The 19940-nt window shown below is 34.3% G+C and overlaps 1 protein-coding gene across 1 annotated transcript in view; it reads left to right on the top strand.

Annotated features, from left to right (window-relative positions):
* Positions 1-99: 99 nt before the first annotated feature.
* Positions 100-19940, top strand: part of LOC103516644 (zinc finger protein 239-like) — a 38596-nt gene continuing 18755 nt past the window's right edge. Inside the window, exons 1-5 of the mRNA XM_008481623.3 lie at positions 100-237; positions 857-969; positions 1282-1319; positions 7264-7433; positions 18290-18455. Of these exons, the coding sequence (XP_008479845.1) occupies positions 100-237; positions 857-969; positions 1282-1319; positions 7264-7433; positions 18290-18455 (625 nt within the window). The remainder of the gene's footprint in view (positions 238-856; positions 970-1281; positions 1320-7263; positions 7434-18289; positions 18456-19940) is intronic.

Raw genomic sequence — 19940 nt, 5'->3', positions numbered from 1 at the left:
CTGGAATCTGAAAGGAGAACCTTTGCGATAAAGTAAAGTAATTATGAGACCCAATGACGCGTTATACTCATAGTTTGATCAAGGGTGGGGTTAATGCCTATGGCATTCTCTACCACCCCACCCTTCATCTTGTCTTTCAAATGCAGTAAAGGTATCTCTAGTTATCCATGTACCTGCCAGCTACCATTTCTAAAAACGTGCTTTCAATTGCTTCAGAATTATGTGTTTGCTTACTGGGTTAGTTTGTGATTCTCGTACTTGAAGGACACATGATGGATCTATCTTTTTTCTTCTGGACGAAATTACATCTATGATAATACTGTGATAACTTTAATTTCTACAATATGTGGGGATTACGTGTATATCTAGTAAAAAAAAGCTAACTTTTTTTTCCGTCCATACTGTTTTCTATTGCCTCGTATCTAACTCGGTTTTCACCGTATCTTCGATTCTTGATCCCTAATACTTTTCAATTTGGGCTAAAGATGAGCCGTCAATACTACATTTTTGATGGACAGAAAGATATCCACGTTCTATTTTATCACATTATTAATACACAATACCTAGTGGGTACATACCCTAACCTTACTTTACCTACCATTTCTAAAATCGTGCTTTCAATTGCTTCAGAATTATGTGTTTGCTTACTGGGTTAGTTTGTGATTCTCGTACTTGAAGGACATATGATAGATCTATCTTTTTTCTTCTGGACGAAACGCATCCACCCTGTACATTATCAAGTATAACAACATAATTGGTGTTCCAGTCGCGTTTGAAAGAGGATCTCCAAGACGTGTGCAAGGAGCAGCATCCACCCTGTACATTATCAAGTATAACAACATAATTGGTGTTCCAGTCGCGTTTGAAAGAGGATCTCCAAGACGTGTGCAAGGAGCAAGATAATCCAACAGACAATGGTAATGGTAAATCACCCTTCATTATTGTTATTGAATTGGACCACTGCTACACGTATGCCTTCTGCTCTCAAATTACACGAATAATAAATAATCACAGGTGGTGACTTTTCAAAATTCCAAATGTTCTTTTTAACGGACTTGACTCAAGTAGGATCTACACGTCACTGTAGAAAAAGGTACGAGTTTTTTCAACGAGTTGGTAAGTTGAAGTTTGGAAAGCATGCTGATCACTGCTTTGTTCCATGACAACTATACGTATTTATGTGCTTACGTAGGTTTAAATGACAGCTTCACTTAGCATTGATTATCTCTGTTTTCGCAATGAGTTTCTACTTCCCCATCATAATTGTTCCGATACCCTTAGGTTCTGGATCAATCCGTTTGATAATGTCATGGTCAGAGGTATCATCAACAACGCTGACTATTGCACACCTTACGCATAACTTTACAATCAAGTCCAATAGCTACCTGATGGATTGTTCTTCGTCAACACAATTATCATACCACCGTTTCATCATGAGCACAAGAGTTATGAAACATGTCATGAAATTGCACAATATGAGACCACCTTGGGGTACACCCTTGGGAAAATGGAAAACCCTCATTTTTTGAAAGAGGAAAATCTTCTATTGTTTACATCAATTAACAGATGACACTAATATTCCTTCGGATTAATTTCTTGCTAGTCGGGTTTGTGCCTAGCCCCAGTGTATAACATAGGTATATTATCTGTAGATTGAGCAATTCTTGTAATCAACGCACACATGCTACACATGAAGGTATACGTGCATCAGGGGCATAAGCATAATGAATATGGATGACTTGATCAAGTGTGTTGTTATTAATTTTATTCCAGTAGATATGAATTTACGAGTGAATTCCTATTCCGCGATGATGATGGTGTGACAATTTGTGAATTTCATTTTCTTCTGTTTTACGCAGTTGTTCCAGGGTACGATTTCGAGTTTCTACTGTGCTCTGAGCTATTATGAATTTATTAGCAGTCACTTGAAAAGGCAACATCAAGAAAATTAGCAAAGTTTTTGTAAAACTTAAAGACGGGTCGCTGGGTTTTAGACAAAGCATTTTTGTTAATATCTAACTTTTTTGACAAAGACAGCATGAACGCTACCTGCTGGCAATAAATTAATATTCAGCGTTTATGTTGGATCTGTATACCTCTCATTGTGTTAGGTGAGATGCTGTCTTGACCGTTGTTACTTCTTGTTTTACGTTCTCTTTGGTTCTTGACATGATAGGTAAATGACGACTTCAAAGAAATATTAAATTTAGAACCAGTTTCTGGATCGAATGATGAGAAAAATTTAAATAAATTTAACATCGTCAAAGCACAAATGTAAGGTGCAAAAATTAATGAAATGAGTTTGATAAAAGGTTAATGCCCAATATGAAATTATGTTCTTGTGAAATATGTCACAGGCAATAAGAAATAAATTGGATACTCTACATCGCACATTGCTCTACTAAAAAACAAACATGATAATATGCTGTAAATTCCTAATCTTATGCCTCTCTTATGTTCAAAACCTTTGCATCCGTTTTGGTGGAAATGCCAGAATTACTAAATTTTCCTATTTTCTATCCTGTTCAGCTACTTACACTTTTACTCGTACTTTTTATTTATCTACCTACCACAGTTCAATAGAAGTTCATAAAATCACCTGTTTTTACACCTTGGGAAATTTTCTATTTTAATAAATTTTGCTTCCTGAGTAACATTGGAAACAGCTTAGCTGAGAGGTGGGTATTTCCACAATTTCTGCAAATTAGATTGAAATTAATAGTGATTATTTATTAAGTATAGGTAAATATGGAGTATTATGGAGTAACTTCGTAGTCAACATCATTCTTCATTCGAATAGATCCTTGCCGAATATACTGAAAATGAAAAAAATAGCACATGCAATGGAAAACCCAATCAAACATGACACTTCATTCGAATAGATCCTTGCCGAATATACTGAAAATGAAAAAAATAGCACATGCAATGGAAAACCCAATCAAACATGACATACCTACCTATCTACATCTAGTAGCAATGTCCCAGTTTGTACTTCAATTAGAAAGAAATAACAATAAAGCAAAGGTACAAATGAACTGACTCGTAATAAAAATGATCATATTATCAATCACCTCGCTTGGCATCAATCTGTCAACATAATCACAACTTAATTGATCCATCAGAAGTCACAGCGTAAACCAGAATGAGAATGAGCGGCAAGCGCGTCTTGTGGTATGAACACATGACCTTGAGCATACACATCAAGTCCCCTAGCATAGCATGAGGAGGACTGAGAACTTTACTAATTAAATGCACTACACTGTACATCAAGTGTATGAAACATTGAAACCTGCGTAGTTGACATCAAACAACTTGTTAATAGCAATAATAGATACCTCGTTCTTTGTCGCACGTGGCTTGAAGATGTGTTGAAGTACTAGCATATGACGAGAACAAGCAACAAGATAGGTATATGTAGGTAATATTGAATTACAATCTAAGAAGTGTTAGAACTTATTTTTTCTACATTACCTACATTACTCTCACCTACTATTATTTTATTGTATAATTTATTACAGTGAGAAATATAAATAGGATCAAAGAATAATAAATAATTGATACCATACAGGAAAACTGCACTCAAATTTCCTGGTGAACTTTAAAAAGAACTGCAATTTTTCAGTCCAGACGGCAGAGTTTATTGTTGCAGAAGATAATAATTCAGCAAGAATATGAAATTGTAGGCTTCACATTACTCAAATAGCGGGAAATAAAAATGAAGATTGCAGATTGCACCACATTGGAGTAATGTTTTTAATTCCAAACACTGAAAATTTCAGAAAAACAGTGTTGCAGGTATAAATAAAATAATAATGGACCTTGAAAGCATGCTTGGAAGGAAAATAGGCCTTAGAAAATCATGTGGGTAATATACCGGTATTACCTACAGCCTACAGTAGGTAGATAGGTATTTTAAACGTCTTGTACCTATCTTTGTAGGTACATGATACATGATTGGAACTGGTGATTAAAAATTAATATTTATAAACCCGAGTATTAATATCAACATAATTAGAATACTTGTTTGCTTTATGCTTTATCAGGTAATTATTCTATCAGATGACTTGTGTTTTATTAATATCGACTTAAAAACATTCAGGGTGCTGTACGAGTAAATTATATCTGTCACAAGTCTTAGCAAATAATTGTTTACCTACCAAATTGCTTCATATTGGATACAAGTAATCCCGTGGAGCGATAACTCCTTGCAATAATTCAATTTCCATTAAGATTTGATATAATTACTATCATTTTCCGTTTCTTATTTCTTCATTTTTGAACATTGCTCTTACTTTTCCAAAAGGGGTGATAAAATCCAAAGTTCCAGACTGTATGAATGTTGTGATCACTTATTTTTGTTGAACAAGTCGGCTAATTGGAACTAGAGTGGATAATTAGCCACGTACATTGTATAATTTATGACGGATAATAATCTCTCATTTTCTAGAATATTAGGATCTACTTTTGTGGATACCTTGTTAGATGACAACTTACCCGTTGAGTTTACCTAAAGATAAATAATTAATACAAGCTCCTCTTAAAGAATTCACAAGTGTGTATTAGAGGTATTAATCATCAGAATAAAATCCTGCTTGTTGTAATTAATATAATTGTTACCTATCTAATATAGAACACAAATATGCACACATACATATCTACTCTAGATTGCTATATGATGGTGCAATGTCAATTTATCCATCAATTGTGCTTCGCGATTCACAACGTCACCTCTAGCTCTAATAAACTCACGCCTATATTCAATTGTGTAATGTTAATTTCTGTAGGCTTGTCCATTGCTTGTTGTAATTATTTATCAAGGTATATTGCTCAATATTTATCATGAAATACACTGACCACTTACCATTCGATAACCACAATAAAGGTGATTTTAATTAATTAGTACAGATATGTACCTACTACAGCTATGGTTGGCATTTCGATTTTTGAACAGGGCGCCAAATGAGCTTGATCCGGCCCTGCCTGCTGAACGTAAAGATCGTAAATTTCAAGCGTCCTCAACTACGATTTTCAATACCTTGAAATAAGAACAGTGAAGTATAAGTATGCACATAGGTAATTAGGTACGAATAATATTTGGTTCTTCCCAACTTTTGAGATCGACCAATATTCCATCAACATTTATGAGATCAACTCTTAGCCTTCTTAGTGCAGCTACTTTTTAGACTTTGTCCACGGTTCAACTCGACTAGTAATCACCGTGTTGCTGCCTTTATGAACCAGAAAAGCCTTAAATCTGGCTTCAACAAGACTAGGAGACAGAAGTCTGGGCGAGTCTCCTGCTTAAGTATGAATTATGACACTTTGCGCTTGTAGTATGTACTTACAAGTGTACCAGATGCAACAGGACACGGGAGAAAAGAATATGAAGCAATGTCTTCCAGATTTGGGTTGGGAATTATTGCATTTGAGAAAAGTCAACATAGGCACGCCACGTTGTGATTTTCCAGGTATCAAATAAAAATAGCTTTTCCTGTTGGTGAATTTTTCGAAGCATTTTATTCTCACTCCTTAGATAAATCATTCAACTTTTGATGTTTCTAAGGCCCTGAAACAATCAGTTTAAAAATACTCCGAGCTAAAAAACATAAGGTTGTGATTTGGAATAAAATTTGCAGAAATTAGAGCAAATTGATCGGCCACAAATGTGAAGTTAGAAGATGGGAATATTTGATAATTTTGTTCGTAAAGAACAGATTGGCAAATACCTACAAGTGGAGTGATTTGAATATGCGGCTGGGCTCGTGCTTATCTTAGGGGGGTTTTGACGAACCTTATATTTACCACTGGGTTCGAATTCTCCCATGTTTTTTTTTCCAACTTCATTGTTGCTATTCGTTATTATGAGCACAAGTATTTGACCCACAGGTATATTATTATGGAAACTAAATACATACTGCAAGACGTCAGATAAAAGTATGATAATAACATTTTGTAAATATCATCTATTGCACCCACAGGTATATTATTATGGAAACTAAATACATACTGCAAGACGTCAGATAAAAGTATGATAATAACATTTTGTAAATATCATCTAGGTATTGAAAGATTGTGGCGATTTCTTTTGAAAAGGCAGTTATCAGTGTAAGCCACAACAATTACCTCGGTAATGTACGTATCTGATGAATTGGAAATTGCTGATGCTACTACAATGATTGAGGTTGTTTGATGTCCAACAGGTTTCATGAAATTGATACGGCAGATAGACACCTCTTTGATTTATGGTAATTCCATTTTTTTTTTTCTTTCTTACATTTACTGTATATGAAAAGGCAGTTATCAGTGTAAGCCACAACAATTACCTCGGTAATGTACGTATCTGATGAATTGGAAATTGCTGATGCTACTACAATCATTGAGGTTGTTTGATGTCCAACAGGTTTCATGAAATTGATACGGCAGATAGACACCTCTTTGATATAAGGTAATTCCATTTTTTTTTTTCTTTCTTACATTTACTGTATATAATATTGTTGTGTATCAAATTGTATTGGAACTGGAAATATCTATTGGAATAACAGTAATGTCAAAGTCGTTTTCCATCAGGTTATCAGCTATCTACATTTATCAATATAAATCAACACGCAGACTCATAATGTCTATTACCTCTATAAACTTGCAGCCAGACCTTTATTGATTTCGAAATCTCTTCGATCATTATTCGTAGATCTTATGGATTTTCAAAGCACTGTTCATCAGTTCTTGGGTTTACATGAGATCTTCACACCCGACATAATAGCACACACCTTGATCTGAAGGGATATCTCACATAATTCTTAAATCCCAGATTACTCTGTTGAATCTTTTTCTTTTGTTTAGTTCTACTGACTGAGAAATCAGGGTTGAATGGTAGAGATTGCCCCGGGCAATAATCTCGCCCTTTGTTTGTGATTTCTTGTATAGGTCAGGGTTGAATGGTAGAGATTGCCCCGGGCAATAATCTCGCCCTTTGTTTGTGATTTCTTGTATATGTGTACATTGAATACCATCTATGTGGTATTCTACCATGACTATACAGATTCTACCAGGAAAACTTCCATGGAAGCAATAAATAAAGAGACTAAAACACAAGTAGTGTTGATTCACAATAACTAAAGCCAAAACACCACATATGATTTATATTTTACGAGTACTAATAAGTAAGTAGCTATATCTCTAAAACTTCACGGTCGTTATGGTATACTTTTCACTTTGAAACTCGATAAATAAAGAGTCTAAATAAATAAATAATCCTTGTTCCAGGTGAAAAGCCTCACGTGTGTTCGGTGTGTAGCAAAGGCTTTTCCACGTCAAGTTCCCTCAACACCCACCGCAGAATTCACAGTGGAGAAAAGCCGCACCAGTGTCAAGTGTGTGGCAAACGCTTCACCGCTAGCTCAAATCTGTACTATCATAGAATGACACATATCAAGGTAAGAATCAGATATTTTCTCTATTAGCTACCTATATCATAGGATGGTACTGTCTCGTCAAAATAAGAATCAGCTTCTCTTTCTTCTTATGAAAAGTGGATCTTACTACGTACCTCTACCTATGTATAATTTCGAGAAATACCCGTTTTAAAAAGGGTCACCTCCTGAAGACCACTTTAGAAGGACAAAGATTAAAGAAAGGAGTATACAGACAGTCATGATCACAAAGCATGAGTAGATGTTAGATAATTATTAGAAGGTAAATATGTAGAACAAAGACTTAAAATATCCCATGAAAAATGGAAAGGGCAATCCCAAACAAAACAAACAAGTAGGTGGGAGTCATATAGCCGCAGACAATATGTTGTGAATGACATACTAAACCTGGAAGCAAGGGGATATAAGAACTTGAGTTCCTTTCTAGTAAGGAGTTGAATGAAATATAAAGGATACAATAATTCATGTGCTTTATAAATAATTACATGGCAATATGGAAAAAGGTAGTTCCGTTTTGAATAAAGAACAAAACAACTGTTCCTTAGTTCTGCACTACCGATTTTTTAAAAAAGCCATAAGGACTTGGAGAAACTCTTTCATACGTTACCAAACCTACAATAACTTCCTTTTCTTGAGCAATTAACATAGGGAATTATATAACAGAAGCATCTACCAACATCAAATATGTGGAGCGACCCTTCTCTAGCTTTCCCATAAGGTCAAGACAGAATAACCATGTTCACAGACATCATGCTTGGCTGACTTAATATACAATCTAACTTTTCTTCGTGTTCATTCAATATCTTCTTTAACCGAGAGTCACTTACTTGCATTCCATATTCTCGTTTATCATTCTTATTTTATATTGAAGAATTAAGAGCAGAAGACAACAAAGCATTTTTGTTAATATCTAACTTTTTTGACAAAGACAGCATGAACGCTACCTGCTGGCAATAAATTAATATTCAGCGTTTATGCTGAACCTGTATACCTCTTACAAAGCATTTTTGTTAATATCTAACTTTTTTGACAAAGACAGCATGAACGCTACCTGCTGGCAATAAATTAATATTCAGCGTTTATGTTGGATCTGTATACCTCTCCATTTCGAACACGAATTCGTGTCCGAGAAGTAGGACAAGTAGTGTCATTATAATGTTCTTTAGGCACATCCACCAATATTATGTAATTCATCTTGTTCTTAAACAGACGCGACCAAAATTTTCAAAGACATTTTCCAGTATCAAACCAGAAATTTAAGCGTTTTTCAGAAGCTAGAGAGACCGGGCCCACTTTTAAACTTGAAGCTACAAAGGGTTAAACGGTTATAGTGCTACTGCTGGTATTAAATATCATAACACATGAAGTTTATTAAAAAGAAATAATAATTTACGATTGGTTTTAATTTTCTAATCAAGACAAAAAAACAGAAACATATTGTGTTAGGTGAGATGCTGTCTTGACCGTTGTTACTTCTTGTTTTACGTTCTCTTTGGTTCTTGACATGATAGGTAAATGACGACTTCAAAGAAATATTAAATTTAGAACCAGTTTCTGGATCGAATGATGAGAAAAATTTAAATAAATTTAACATCGTCAAAGCACAAATGTAAGGTGCAAAAATTAATGAAATGAGTTTGATAAAAGGTTAATGCCCAATATGAAATTATGTTCTTGTGAAATATGTCACAGGCAATAAGAAATAAATTGGATACTCTACATCGCACATTGCTCTACTAAAAAACAAACATGATAATATGCTGTAAATTCCTAATCTTATGCCTCTCTTATGTTCAAAACCTTTGCATCCGTTTTGGTGGAAATGCCAGAATTACTAAATTTTCCTATTTTTATTTTCTATCCTGTTCAGCTACTTACACTTTTACTCGTACTTTTTATTTATCTACCTACCACAGTTCAATAGAAGTTCATAAAATCACCTGTTTTTACACCTTGGGAAATTTTCTATTTTAATAAATTTTGCTTCCTGAGTAACATTGGAAACAGCTTAGCTGAGAGGTGGGTATTTCCACAATTTCTGCAAATTAGATTGAAATTAATAGTGATTATTTATTTAAAATCAATAGAATGTGGGTAGAGTACATTACCTGATCAATACAGCCAGGAGTCAAATCTGATTATACAGGGTGGTTTCAAAAATCTTCTGGTTGAAAAGTTAAATGTTACATGCCAACAATCAAATCGTATATAATTTTCATTATTTAATTCTCGTGTAGCAGATGAGTTGAAAGTTGAAAAATTAGAAACTTTTTTGATGGCACCAAAAGGTATCAAAGGATGTTTGCATCAATCTAAGTTTGAAAGAAAGTCACTTCTTGAAATGGTTGGACAGAAATAAACAATTAGATTAGATACATAGAATACATACCTACCATTCCTTTATGAAGATAACTTTATCATTTTGTTTACTAAGGGAGGCAACAGTGAATTTCCTATAAAGTCTTTTCTCATCATTCTCTTGATTGTGGATAGGGATCGTCCATAACCATCCTATATACAAAGGATTGAAAAAAGAAGAACCATTTCCTAAGGAATAGAAGCATTGGAACAGTACAAACCTGTAGACCGGTAGCTTTGGACTTGTAAATTAATAATGAATTAATGAAAACAAGTTCTTAAGATTCTTGATGCTATCCGCAAGATACCTCCATACCTAAGGTTACAATATTTTTAAAAGGTTTTTGTGATATATTTTAAAATTTTAAATTAGAGACCAACAGTAACAATATTTACTTGTCTGGAATCAGTCGCGTACAGTCTCTACCTTGATACTTCTTCATATCCAATTTTATATGTTTCTGTTATCCCCATATTTGACTTCATACCTAGTTATACAATCGGAGAGAGGATGGAAGGAGGCGCAATATTGCCTAACGAGATGGTATGATTGCCATACAGAATGTCTCAATTGCGACCTACTGGACGTAGGTAATAGAGGGAGTAATCAGATAATTAGTAATGGATTGGATCTTTGTAGGCATTAAACAATTACTATTAATCAGTCCTAGAATAATTAGTGAGGAATCCATAAGGTAAATGGGTACCTATATTACTTGGAGCTATCACGTGACACGGATTTCGCAAGTGCATCATGGAGAGAGGATGGAAGGAGGCGCAATATTGCCTAACGAGATGGTATGATTGCCATACAGAATGTCTCAATTGCGACCTACTGGACGTAATAGAGGGAGTAATCAGGCATTAAACAATTACTATTAATCAGTCCTAGAATAATTAGTGAGGAATCCATAAGGTAAATCGGTACCTATATTACTTGGAGCTATCACGTGACACGGATTTCGCAAGTGCATCACCTAGAATAATTAGTGAGGAATCCATAAGGTAAATGGGTACCTATATTACTTGGGGCTATCACGAGACACGGATTTCGCAAGTGCATCACTTGCAAATCTTTCAATACACTTTTGGACCTCCGCTCCGGAAATAAATTGCAGCAGATGAATTTGGGGCCCAAAGTGAATTAGAATTTAGGTCCTTGAACGTAATGTTTTATTGAGCATGAAACAACGAAACGCCTGTCTGTGAAACATTGAGAGTGCATCACTTGCAAATCTTTCTATACGCTTTCGGACCTCCGCTCCGGAAATAAATTGCAGCAGATGAATTTGGGGCCCAAAGTGAATTAGATTTTGGGTCCTTGAACGTAATGTTTTATTGAGCATGAAACAACGAAACGCCTGTCTGTGAAACATTGAAACATCCTGTATAAAGAAAATGAATTGAAGAAAAGTTGCGTCTGAGAGCTTAAGACTGAGGTAGCCAAAGTATAAATATTTATTATTAAAATCAATAGAATGTGGGTAGAGTACATTACCTGATCAATACAGCCAGGAGTCAAATCTGATTATACAGGGTGGTTTCAAAAATCTTCTGGTTGAAAAGTTAAATGTTACATGCCAACAATCAAATCGTATATAATTTTCATTATTTCATTCTCGTGTAGCAGATGAGTTGAACCTACAGTGAGCTGAAGAGATTAACCCAAGACAGAGAAGCATGGAGAAGAGTTGCCAACCAATCCTTGGATTGAGATGATAGATAGATGGAGTAACTATTAAATCTCCCAAGACCAAGTACAGAACCTTCTGAAAGAGACTTCTCTCCTGCAGAATTCTTCTCCCTTTAGGTTAAATCTCCCAAGACCAAGTACAGAACCTTCTGAAAGAGACTTCTCTTCTGCAGAATTCTTCTCCCTTTAATGGGAGAATGCTTTATTGTGACTGGTTTTCCATTTTCCCATTATAGGTACTCGTATCTATCTGAACTTCCATTTCACGTGAGAAAGTAACTTATGATAGAATGGTAATGACTCCTCTCTTCTCCCTTTAATGGGAGAATGCTTTATTGTGACTGGTTTTCCATTTTCCCATTATACTCGTATCTATCTGAACTTCCATTTCACGTGAGAAAGTAACTTATGATAGAATGGTAATGTCCGGCGACAGAGGAGTCATCATGAATTATCTGAGGAGTCCTTCGCCTAATCCGCTTAGTAGCTGCATAATAATAATAATAATCCTTCTCATCTTCATACAAATGATCATGAATTATCTGAGGAGTCCTTCGCCTAATCCGCTTAGTAGCTGCATAATAATAATAATAATCCTTCTCATCTTCATACAAATGATCACAATGGCGGATGAGTCGCTTTTGATTTGGACTTTCTCAATCATCTTGCTGATGCGGTCCAATAACTTTTTTCGACTACATGAATCAGGTTCAAATAGTTCGTAAAGAATATTGATTTATTTATTTGAATATTCAGTAGTTTGGATTTTGGACATGTTCAATAGCTTCATATTTGGGTGACGTAAATGATTATTTATTTGTGTTCCACTTTGAAATCAGTTGGGCACAGGCGTCTATAAGTTTTGATGTGTTTTAGTAAAAGTTCGGTTTTGAATTTTTTCAAATTGTAATAAATTGCCATGACTAAAAAGGCATGCAAATCGGTGAACTCTAGAGTGTCGTCCTTCAGCTGTGGTGTGAATACTTGGGAATAAGGATAGTTCTTCAATGGTGTACTAGGATTCTAAGTTTCTGCAAGACTCTTTTTGTCACTTAGAAAAGTCATTAAATTACCTGAAAGTCGCTTTGGCGTGTTCCACTTGACACCCGGTGTAAGAATAAGTTATTATTATAACTTTATTATCCAATGAACAATGTGCAAGGGATTAGTGGCATTTTATTACCTTGGCGCTCTATACGGAACCCCGCTATAATTTATTTGATCACGGGTAAGTTATATGAATCTCTTAACATGTTACTTATTTCAAAGTAAAGCTTCGTGATGTTTATTTCTAAAGATTATGATTTAATTTATATTCGAAGACAACAACTAGTAGGTACAATATTTGTAATTTCGTACCTATTTACTGAGCAATCTGAACATTTTGTAAACAAAAAGAATCCTAATATTGTTTGAGAATTCCATACAAGTCTTTCACTACCTATTTACTGAGCAATCTGAACATTTTGTAAACAAAAAGAATCCTAATATTGTTTGAGAATTCCATACAAGTCTTTCACTCTCAATCGGCCATGCCTTTTCTACAAGTTTGGCCATGCCTCGGGATGAACTAGCGGGATTCCGGAGCGAAGCGACGGAATTCAGCTAGTTCTCCCATACAATTTCGCGTTTGTTACATATTTGAGAGTCAAAATTTCAATCTTGAACTTTATTGTTTTTTAATAGTTTGGCGAATTTCTTCTGACGGTTTGCACTTGAATCCTTATTAGCTACTATTAAATACCTGAACTTGTCTGTGTAGGTACCTATTTCTTGACAAAAAGAAGAAGAAAAGAAAAGCAGATAGTAATAATAATAATAAAATCTGTGTAGGTACCTATTTCTTGACAAAAAGAAGAAGAAAAGAAAAGCAGATAGTAATAATAATCAAATACCAAGTATTGTTTCAGACATCGCGAGAGTCCAAAGAAAAAGCCAGCATTGTTAATAAAACAAATTATTATTATAAAGTATTTTTTGGTTGCTATGCAATAAAAAAAGACATTGCTGGTATCTAATACGAAACTTAAATCAACCCAGAGGTCGTTATGACACGAAAAAGGAATCTTTTTGAGAGGAAGAAAAAAAGCGAAGTGAAACAATATGGCAAAAATAATTATCAAAAATGATAATACAGCTTTTTTTTAATTTCGTTGATTTTTTCTTCTTTTCAATTTGGCGGTTGCGGTTTCATTTGATTCTTTGTGTGTTGTTCTTTAGTTGATAATAAATTTCTTGAATCCAACTTTGGCAAGTGACCTAAAGTTAGATAATAGAATTTTCATTGATCAACTACTTTCAGAACTTTCTCTATGTAGTTTGAAGGATTTGAACGTTGTAGGGGCATTAAATTTAGACGTAATAGAATTTTCATTGATCAACTACTTTCAGAACTTTCTCTATGTAGTTTGAAGGATTTGAACGTTGTAGGGGCATTAAATTTAGACGCCATTTTTTAGCCCGTCCTTCCTTTATTATTTCTTATAATTATACCGAATATTTAAGGAATTTTCTCAAGTATCTTTTCTAGGTAACTACTGCATGTAGATAATTTTAGTCCAGGATTGTTTTCTCTTTTGTACCTATTTACTTGAAGTTGGTTAAAGCACTGACTGATCTCCTCTGAAATCCTTTGAATTTATATCATTTACAAATGTCTTATCCCTCGAGAATCCTTTTTTTCTTCTTGGTTCTAGTGGTCCATTTACTAGTGGACATCTGGACATATGGTTCAGTAGATGATAAATTCAACAGTGGACACCGAAATTAAACATCCCTATAGCAATGTGCTAAATAAAAATCTGGTGTGAACATCACACGACTTTCCTTATCCTATTGAATGATGCTTATTTGAGTGTTCTTTCACCATAACTTTTACAATATCTCTAACCGTTTCGCCAACCGTTGCACCGATCTTAACCAAAAGTTTCGTGTCGCATTCTTGTCACATTTGACATCTACATACCAAATTTCAAGTCTCTAGCGCTCTTCGTTCTCGAGATATTTTGTTTACAGACAGACAGACACACACACGGACCAATGGCTGAAACTTTGGATTTAGGCTCTAGGGACCTCAAAACGTGTTTTGGCACTAAAAATAGGACCAATGGCTGAAACTTTGGATTTAGGCTCGGACCTCAAAACGTGTTTTGGCACTAAAAACTGACCATCGAAATTTTGACCCGATTACATTACTTTCCTTCCTATAGGATAAGGAAAGCTGCTCTCAAATTACACGAATAATAAATAATCACAGGTGGTGACTTTTCAAAATTCCAAATGTTCTTTTTAACGGACTTGACTCAAGTAGGATCTACACGTCACTGTAGAAAAAGGTACGAGTTTTTTCAACGAGTTGGTAAGTTGAAGTTTGGAAAGCATGCTGATCACTGCTTTGTTCCATGACAACTATATGCTGCTCTCAAATTACACGAATAATAAATAATCACAGGTGGTGACTTTTCAAAATTCCAAATGTTCTTTTTAACGGACTTGACTCAAGTGGGATCTACACGTCACTGTAGAAAAAGGTACGAGTTTTTTCAACGAGTTGGTAAGTTGAAGTTTGGAAAGCATGCTGATGGGACATCTGGACATATGGTTCAGTAGATGATAAATTCAACAGTGGACACCGAAATTAAACATCCCTATAGCAATGTGCTAAATAAAAAGTTGATTTTGTACACTTGTATTATTTTCCTTTAGGAATATAATTGTTTGATGTGAACGTTATGGAATGTAAAATTGTGAGCTTCGTTTTCTGTAGACACAAAGGCATGCAGACCAAACCAAATAGAGACTTCTTGAGTAAAACACAATAATGACAATTAAAAAAAAAAAAAAAATATGATACCAAATTATTGTATCACGTAGGCACTACATAATTATTTTTTAAACTCTGGTACATTAGGTAGGTATAGTTTTTTTGCCTAAAATAATATAGGTATGTAGGTTTTAATAAAAAAATGTGATTGTTTACTGCTCGTAACATCGAGACCTACCTTTAATATGTTCGTCTTTTTGGGAAATTTTTCAATTTTTAAATTGAAATTTAGCTCTATTGTGTTTGTTTTGAGCGGTTTACCGTAATTTTAACAACTGAACCTTATTGTTCAAGTCGCAAAAAAAACATTAAAAATCGCAAAGCTATAGGTACCTAACTGCCCATGTAGCGAACGTACTTTAGGTAGGGTGTAAACTTCATCCTTAGGTACATTTTTAAAGACCTTTATTCTCAAAATTGCACTGCTGCATCTTGCAGTAATCCAAGATTCTAACACCTTTTATTGCTAATTGATTTTGTTCACCTCAAAACACAGATAATTATACCTTTCATTGTTGTGAGACCTGAGAATGTACAAGCAGGTGATAAACTGATGACTATTAACAGTTGGCAATAAGTCTGTACATTATCGTAATGATACTCCAAAGATATTATTACTTTTAGTATGGGTTGAAATTCACTTCAATGTCAAATTAGCTCCCCATAGGTTTAACAGGCTGAAAGTAACCTACAGATAAAAGGTTTTTGTTTCAAAAGGTAAATCGGACGAATGGCCCATTAGTAATGGGTATTTCATTTCACTTTTAAACAGAAGGATACAGGTAATTATATTATAACATCCATTGAAGGTAATTATAACATCCATTGAAACAAGATAAGATGCGTTTAGATGTATGTAATACCCATAAATCTTGAAAGTAGAGTAGTATGTAAACTGTAATGTCTGTATCCAACTACCTACTATACTATACAAATTTGTTCAACAGCTCACAAAGGCCTAAAGAGTTAGACTTTAACAAATGTACTTATAAAGAAATGACATTCCTCAAATAAATAATCCCTCTTTTCGATAGGAGAGCAAAACCTTGCAACACTTTTCATACTCCGTGTTCGGGCGACATCCCTAGAAACGATACTTCTGCACAGTCATCGCATAAAAATGGAAAAACGTCTAACCTAACCCACTAATCCTTGTGGAGACCAAAGACCCTTTTGTTTCAAAAGGTAAATCGGACGAATGGCCCATTAGTAATGGGTATTTCATTTCACTTTTAAACAGAAGGATACAGGTAATTATAACATCCATTGAAACAAGATAAGATGCGTTTAGATGTAAGCAATACCCATAAATGTTGAAAGTAAAGTAGTATGTAAACTGTAATGTCTGTATCCAACTACCTACTATACAAATTTGTTCAACAGCTCACAAAGGCCTAAAGAGTTAGACTTTAACAAATATGCACTTATAAAGAAATGACATTCCTCAAATAAATAATCCCTCTTTTCAATAGGAGAGCAAAACCTTGCAACACTTTTCATACTCCGTGTTCGGACGACATCCCTAGAAACGATACTTCTGCACAGTCATTGCATAAAAATGGAAAAACGTCTAACCTAACCCACTTATCCTTGTGGAGACCAAAGACCTCCAAAGAAGGAAATGATATAAAATAAGCTACCTGACTTAATCATCAAAAATGAATGGAAATTACATCAAGCAAGCATCAAATCCATGTAACACTTAAAACAAATAATATTAAAGAGAAGACAGATAGTGCTCTTCCTCCACACATACCAGGTCTGTTTCTAGGAAAGTAAAAAAGTGAAGGAAACTCAAAGATTCTAAAGACTTTGATTCCATTTTCAACATTTTCTCTAGAACTTTCAGTGATTTCATATCCAGCACGGATAAAAAGCTTCTACAACTTTCATGTGATTTCTATTGTTATCATTCCGTATATTTTATAATAAATTCGATACCATTAGATGAGCACATGATGCTGATTTCCCTAGATGAGATCCTGTTTTGACTGTTGATGAGTTCTGTCTTGTTCTGATGAGATGTATCATTAAACATGGGTGGCAACCTCTAGTAACCAGGAGTAAATTGAAAAACCCAACCTCGGCTCATTACGATGTCATCTCCTAATTCTCGAGCTCTTCCTTTAAATTATCTTCCAAGTTACTTATGAGAAGAGCTTTACCAGACGTATTACCTCGTTAACGTATCTTTACTGTTTTTTATGACTATTGTGCTTACACTTTTGTGATTTCTTTTCCGTTTGAAAAGTTGTCTGAAATTTGTGCTAAATTCCAAATAAAGCACTATGTGACTTGATTATACTGATATTTTATTCAATTTTATTCCTGAATGTATGTGGAGGTGTTTCCCGGAAATCCTCGTCAAGATAATTGATACTTCAATTGAGAAAAATGGGTACTTGTTTGAGAATAAGTATTTGTAAAGATAACTTATTAACCAATGTAGTTACAAGTACTACCAGTATTTGACCTATCAAACAAAAGCTTTGTGCAGTTCATTTTGGTGAGACAGATTCGAAGTTAATTTATGTACTCGTAATGAGCGAAAGAAGAGAAAGAAAATAATAATATAGAAACGGATGTTGGTATGGCATTACCGTCTCTTCAGATACAGATAGTATCGTTATCACCGTTCTAGTCACAGACTTAAGTACATCTAGTTAATGTAATGACAGTCATAAGATCATAAGCACAGCATACCAAAAACTTGTTGATGGTATAAAAATTACACCAGCAAGTCACTTGTTGAGATGGTTATCTGTGATATTCTGTGCTGTCTTGTCATATTCTTGCCACTCGCCATAGCAGGCAATGTTCATATTCTGCTGAATTCCTCCATGCCTTTCTCATATTTTGCGTCCGAGGTAAAATCAATCCACTTTGTCACTTTCATTGTAGGTATCCTTGATGGTCAATCTGATACTAGTAGTTCTTGATAATATTACGGCGAATGTGTAACATTTTCATATCTTTTTGTTCCAGGAAAAGCCTCACAAGTGTAGTTTGTGTTCCAAGTCATTCCCCACTCCTGGCGATCTCAAGTCACACATGTATGTTCATAATGGATCATGGCCTTTCAAATGCCATATTTGTAACCGAGGCTTCAGCAAACATACCAATCTCAAAAATCATCTCTTCCTTCATACAGGTAAGATAATTACTATCAAGGTACTTACAATAATTACTAGTAAATGTCTTAAATTTTGGAGATATCATATTTCTTTCAAATTAAAATTGAACAGGTTGCAAAGGTGACATTGTGGTGCCAACACAACTAGGCTTTCTTTTTGTGTTATTTCAATTTAATATCTTGGCTTTGTTTTTTTTTTTTTTAACATCTTCAGTCTACTTTTAAAGTAAAAGAACTATTCTGTCTGAATGTCTAATCAATCATAATGGATTAACAAATAATCCCATAAGTAATAAAGTACATAACTATGTAGGTCTTCTGTTTTTTTTAACATCTTCAGTCTACTTTTAAAGTAAAAGAACTATTCTGTCTGAATGTCTAATCAATCATAATGGATTAACAAATAATCCAATAAGTAATAAAGTACATAACTATGTAGGTCTTCTGATGAGTTACGGTACATTGTTATCATTTAGGTCTACGGGAACTTTTATCACTGTGATGTCTTCAACCCCCAAAACTGAAGTACTTTGATAGATAACCTACCTTTCTTAAATTGAAAAGAAATTTGATATGATAATGGACTCTTGACGATTCAACCCTTCTCTTTTGGTTGATTACACTACCTTTCTTAAATTGAAAAGAAATTTGATATGATAATGGACTCTTGACGATTCAACCCTTCTCTTTTGGTTGATTACACTTTTTTTTTATATCTCCCTTATTATAATCCATCATATTTACTTTGTAACTTATTTAAATGATGTTACGTAGAAAGAAGATAATGAATGTACCTACTTTTAACTACAACTAAATCAGCTAAAGGCAAACTCACGCACGTATTGAATTATTGATATTGATAGAAAACATCAGTGCCAAAGTCAAAGACATGATGAAATAAGTAGATGAATACGTAACAAGTAAAAGAATGGAATTAAAGGCTGTATAAGATGGCTGTAGAGAAATTCCTACATAATATTGAAATAGCGAAGCAGATCTGCCTCAATACTTACAGTACTGCTACAATAACCTTTTGATTCTGATTTGTGACAGTGATATACACGATCTATTGAAGTGAATTTACTTATACTTATATCTATTGAAGTGAACTTAACCGTCCAAAGCGGAGAATTGTCGACATTACGGATTCAGAATAAATTCAGAAGTTGAATGAAGAATAAAGTACATTCAACCATGGTTATATTATGGACAGGGTGGATCAGGAATAAGAAAGTTTTTACTAAAACGGACTGTAATTTCCATAAACCTTTGTATAATTTTGTGTTCAATTAATTATACCTACCAAAACTACAGCTATTTGTACTTAAGAGCTGTGGATGTGGATCTATATCTTTAGGGGTGTGAATCCGAACGAATAAATGTACTTACTCCTAAGCATAAATTTGTGCTTTAGGAACAGGGAATACACATTTCTCTAATTGAGTCTATCATCAATTGGATGTAGGTCTTTTTCTTGTGGTTACCCAGTACATTACTTAATTC

Source organism: Diaphorina citri, unplaced genomic scaffold, assembly GCF_000475195.1.
Source record: "Diaphorina citri unplaced genomic scaffold, Diaci psyllid genome assembly version 1.1 scaffold1625, whole genome shotgun sequence".
In the NCBI taxonomy this organism is placed as follows: domain Eukaryota; kingdom Metazoa; phylum Arthropoda; class Insecta; order Hemiptera; family Psyllidae; genus Diaphorina; species Diaphorina citri.
The sequence above is the reverse complement of the archived record's forward strand: the minus strand, read 5'-3'. Positions and strand labels throughout refer to the sequence as shown.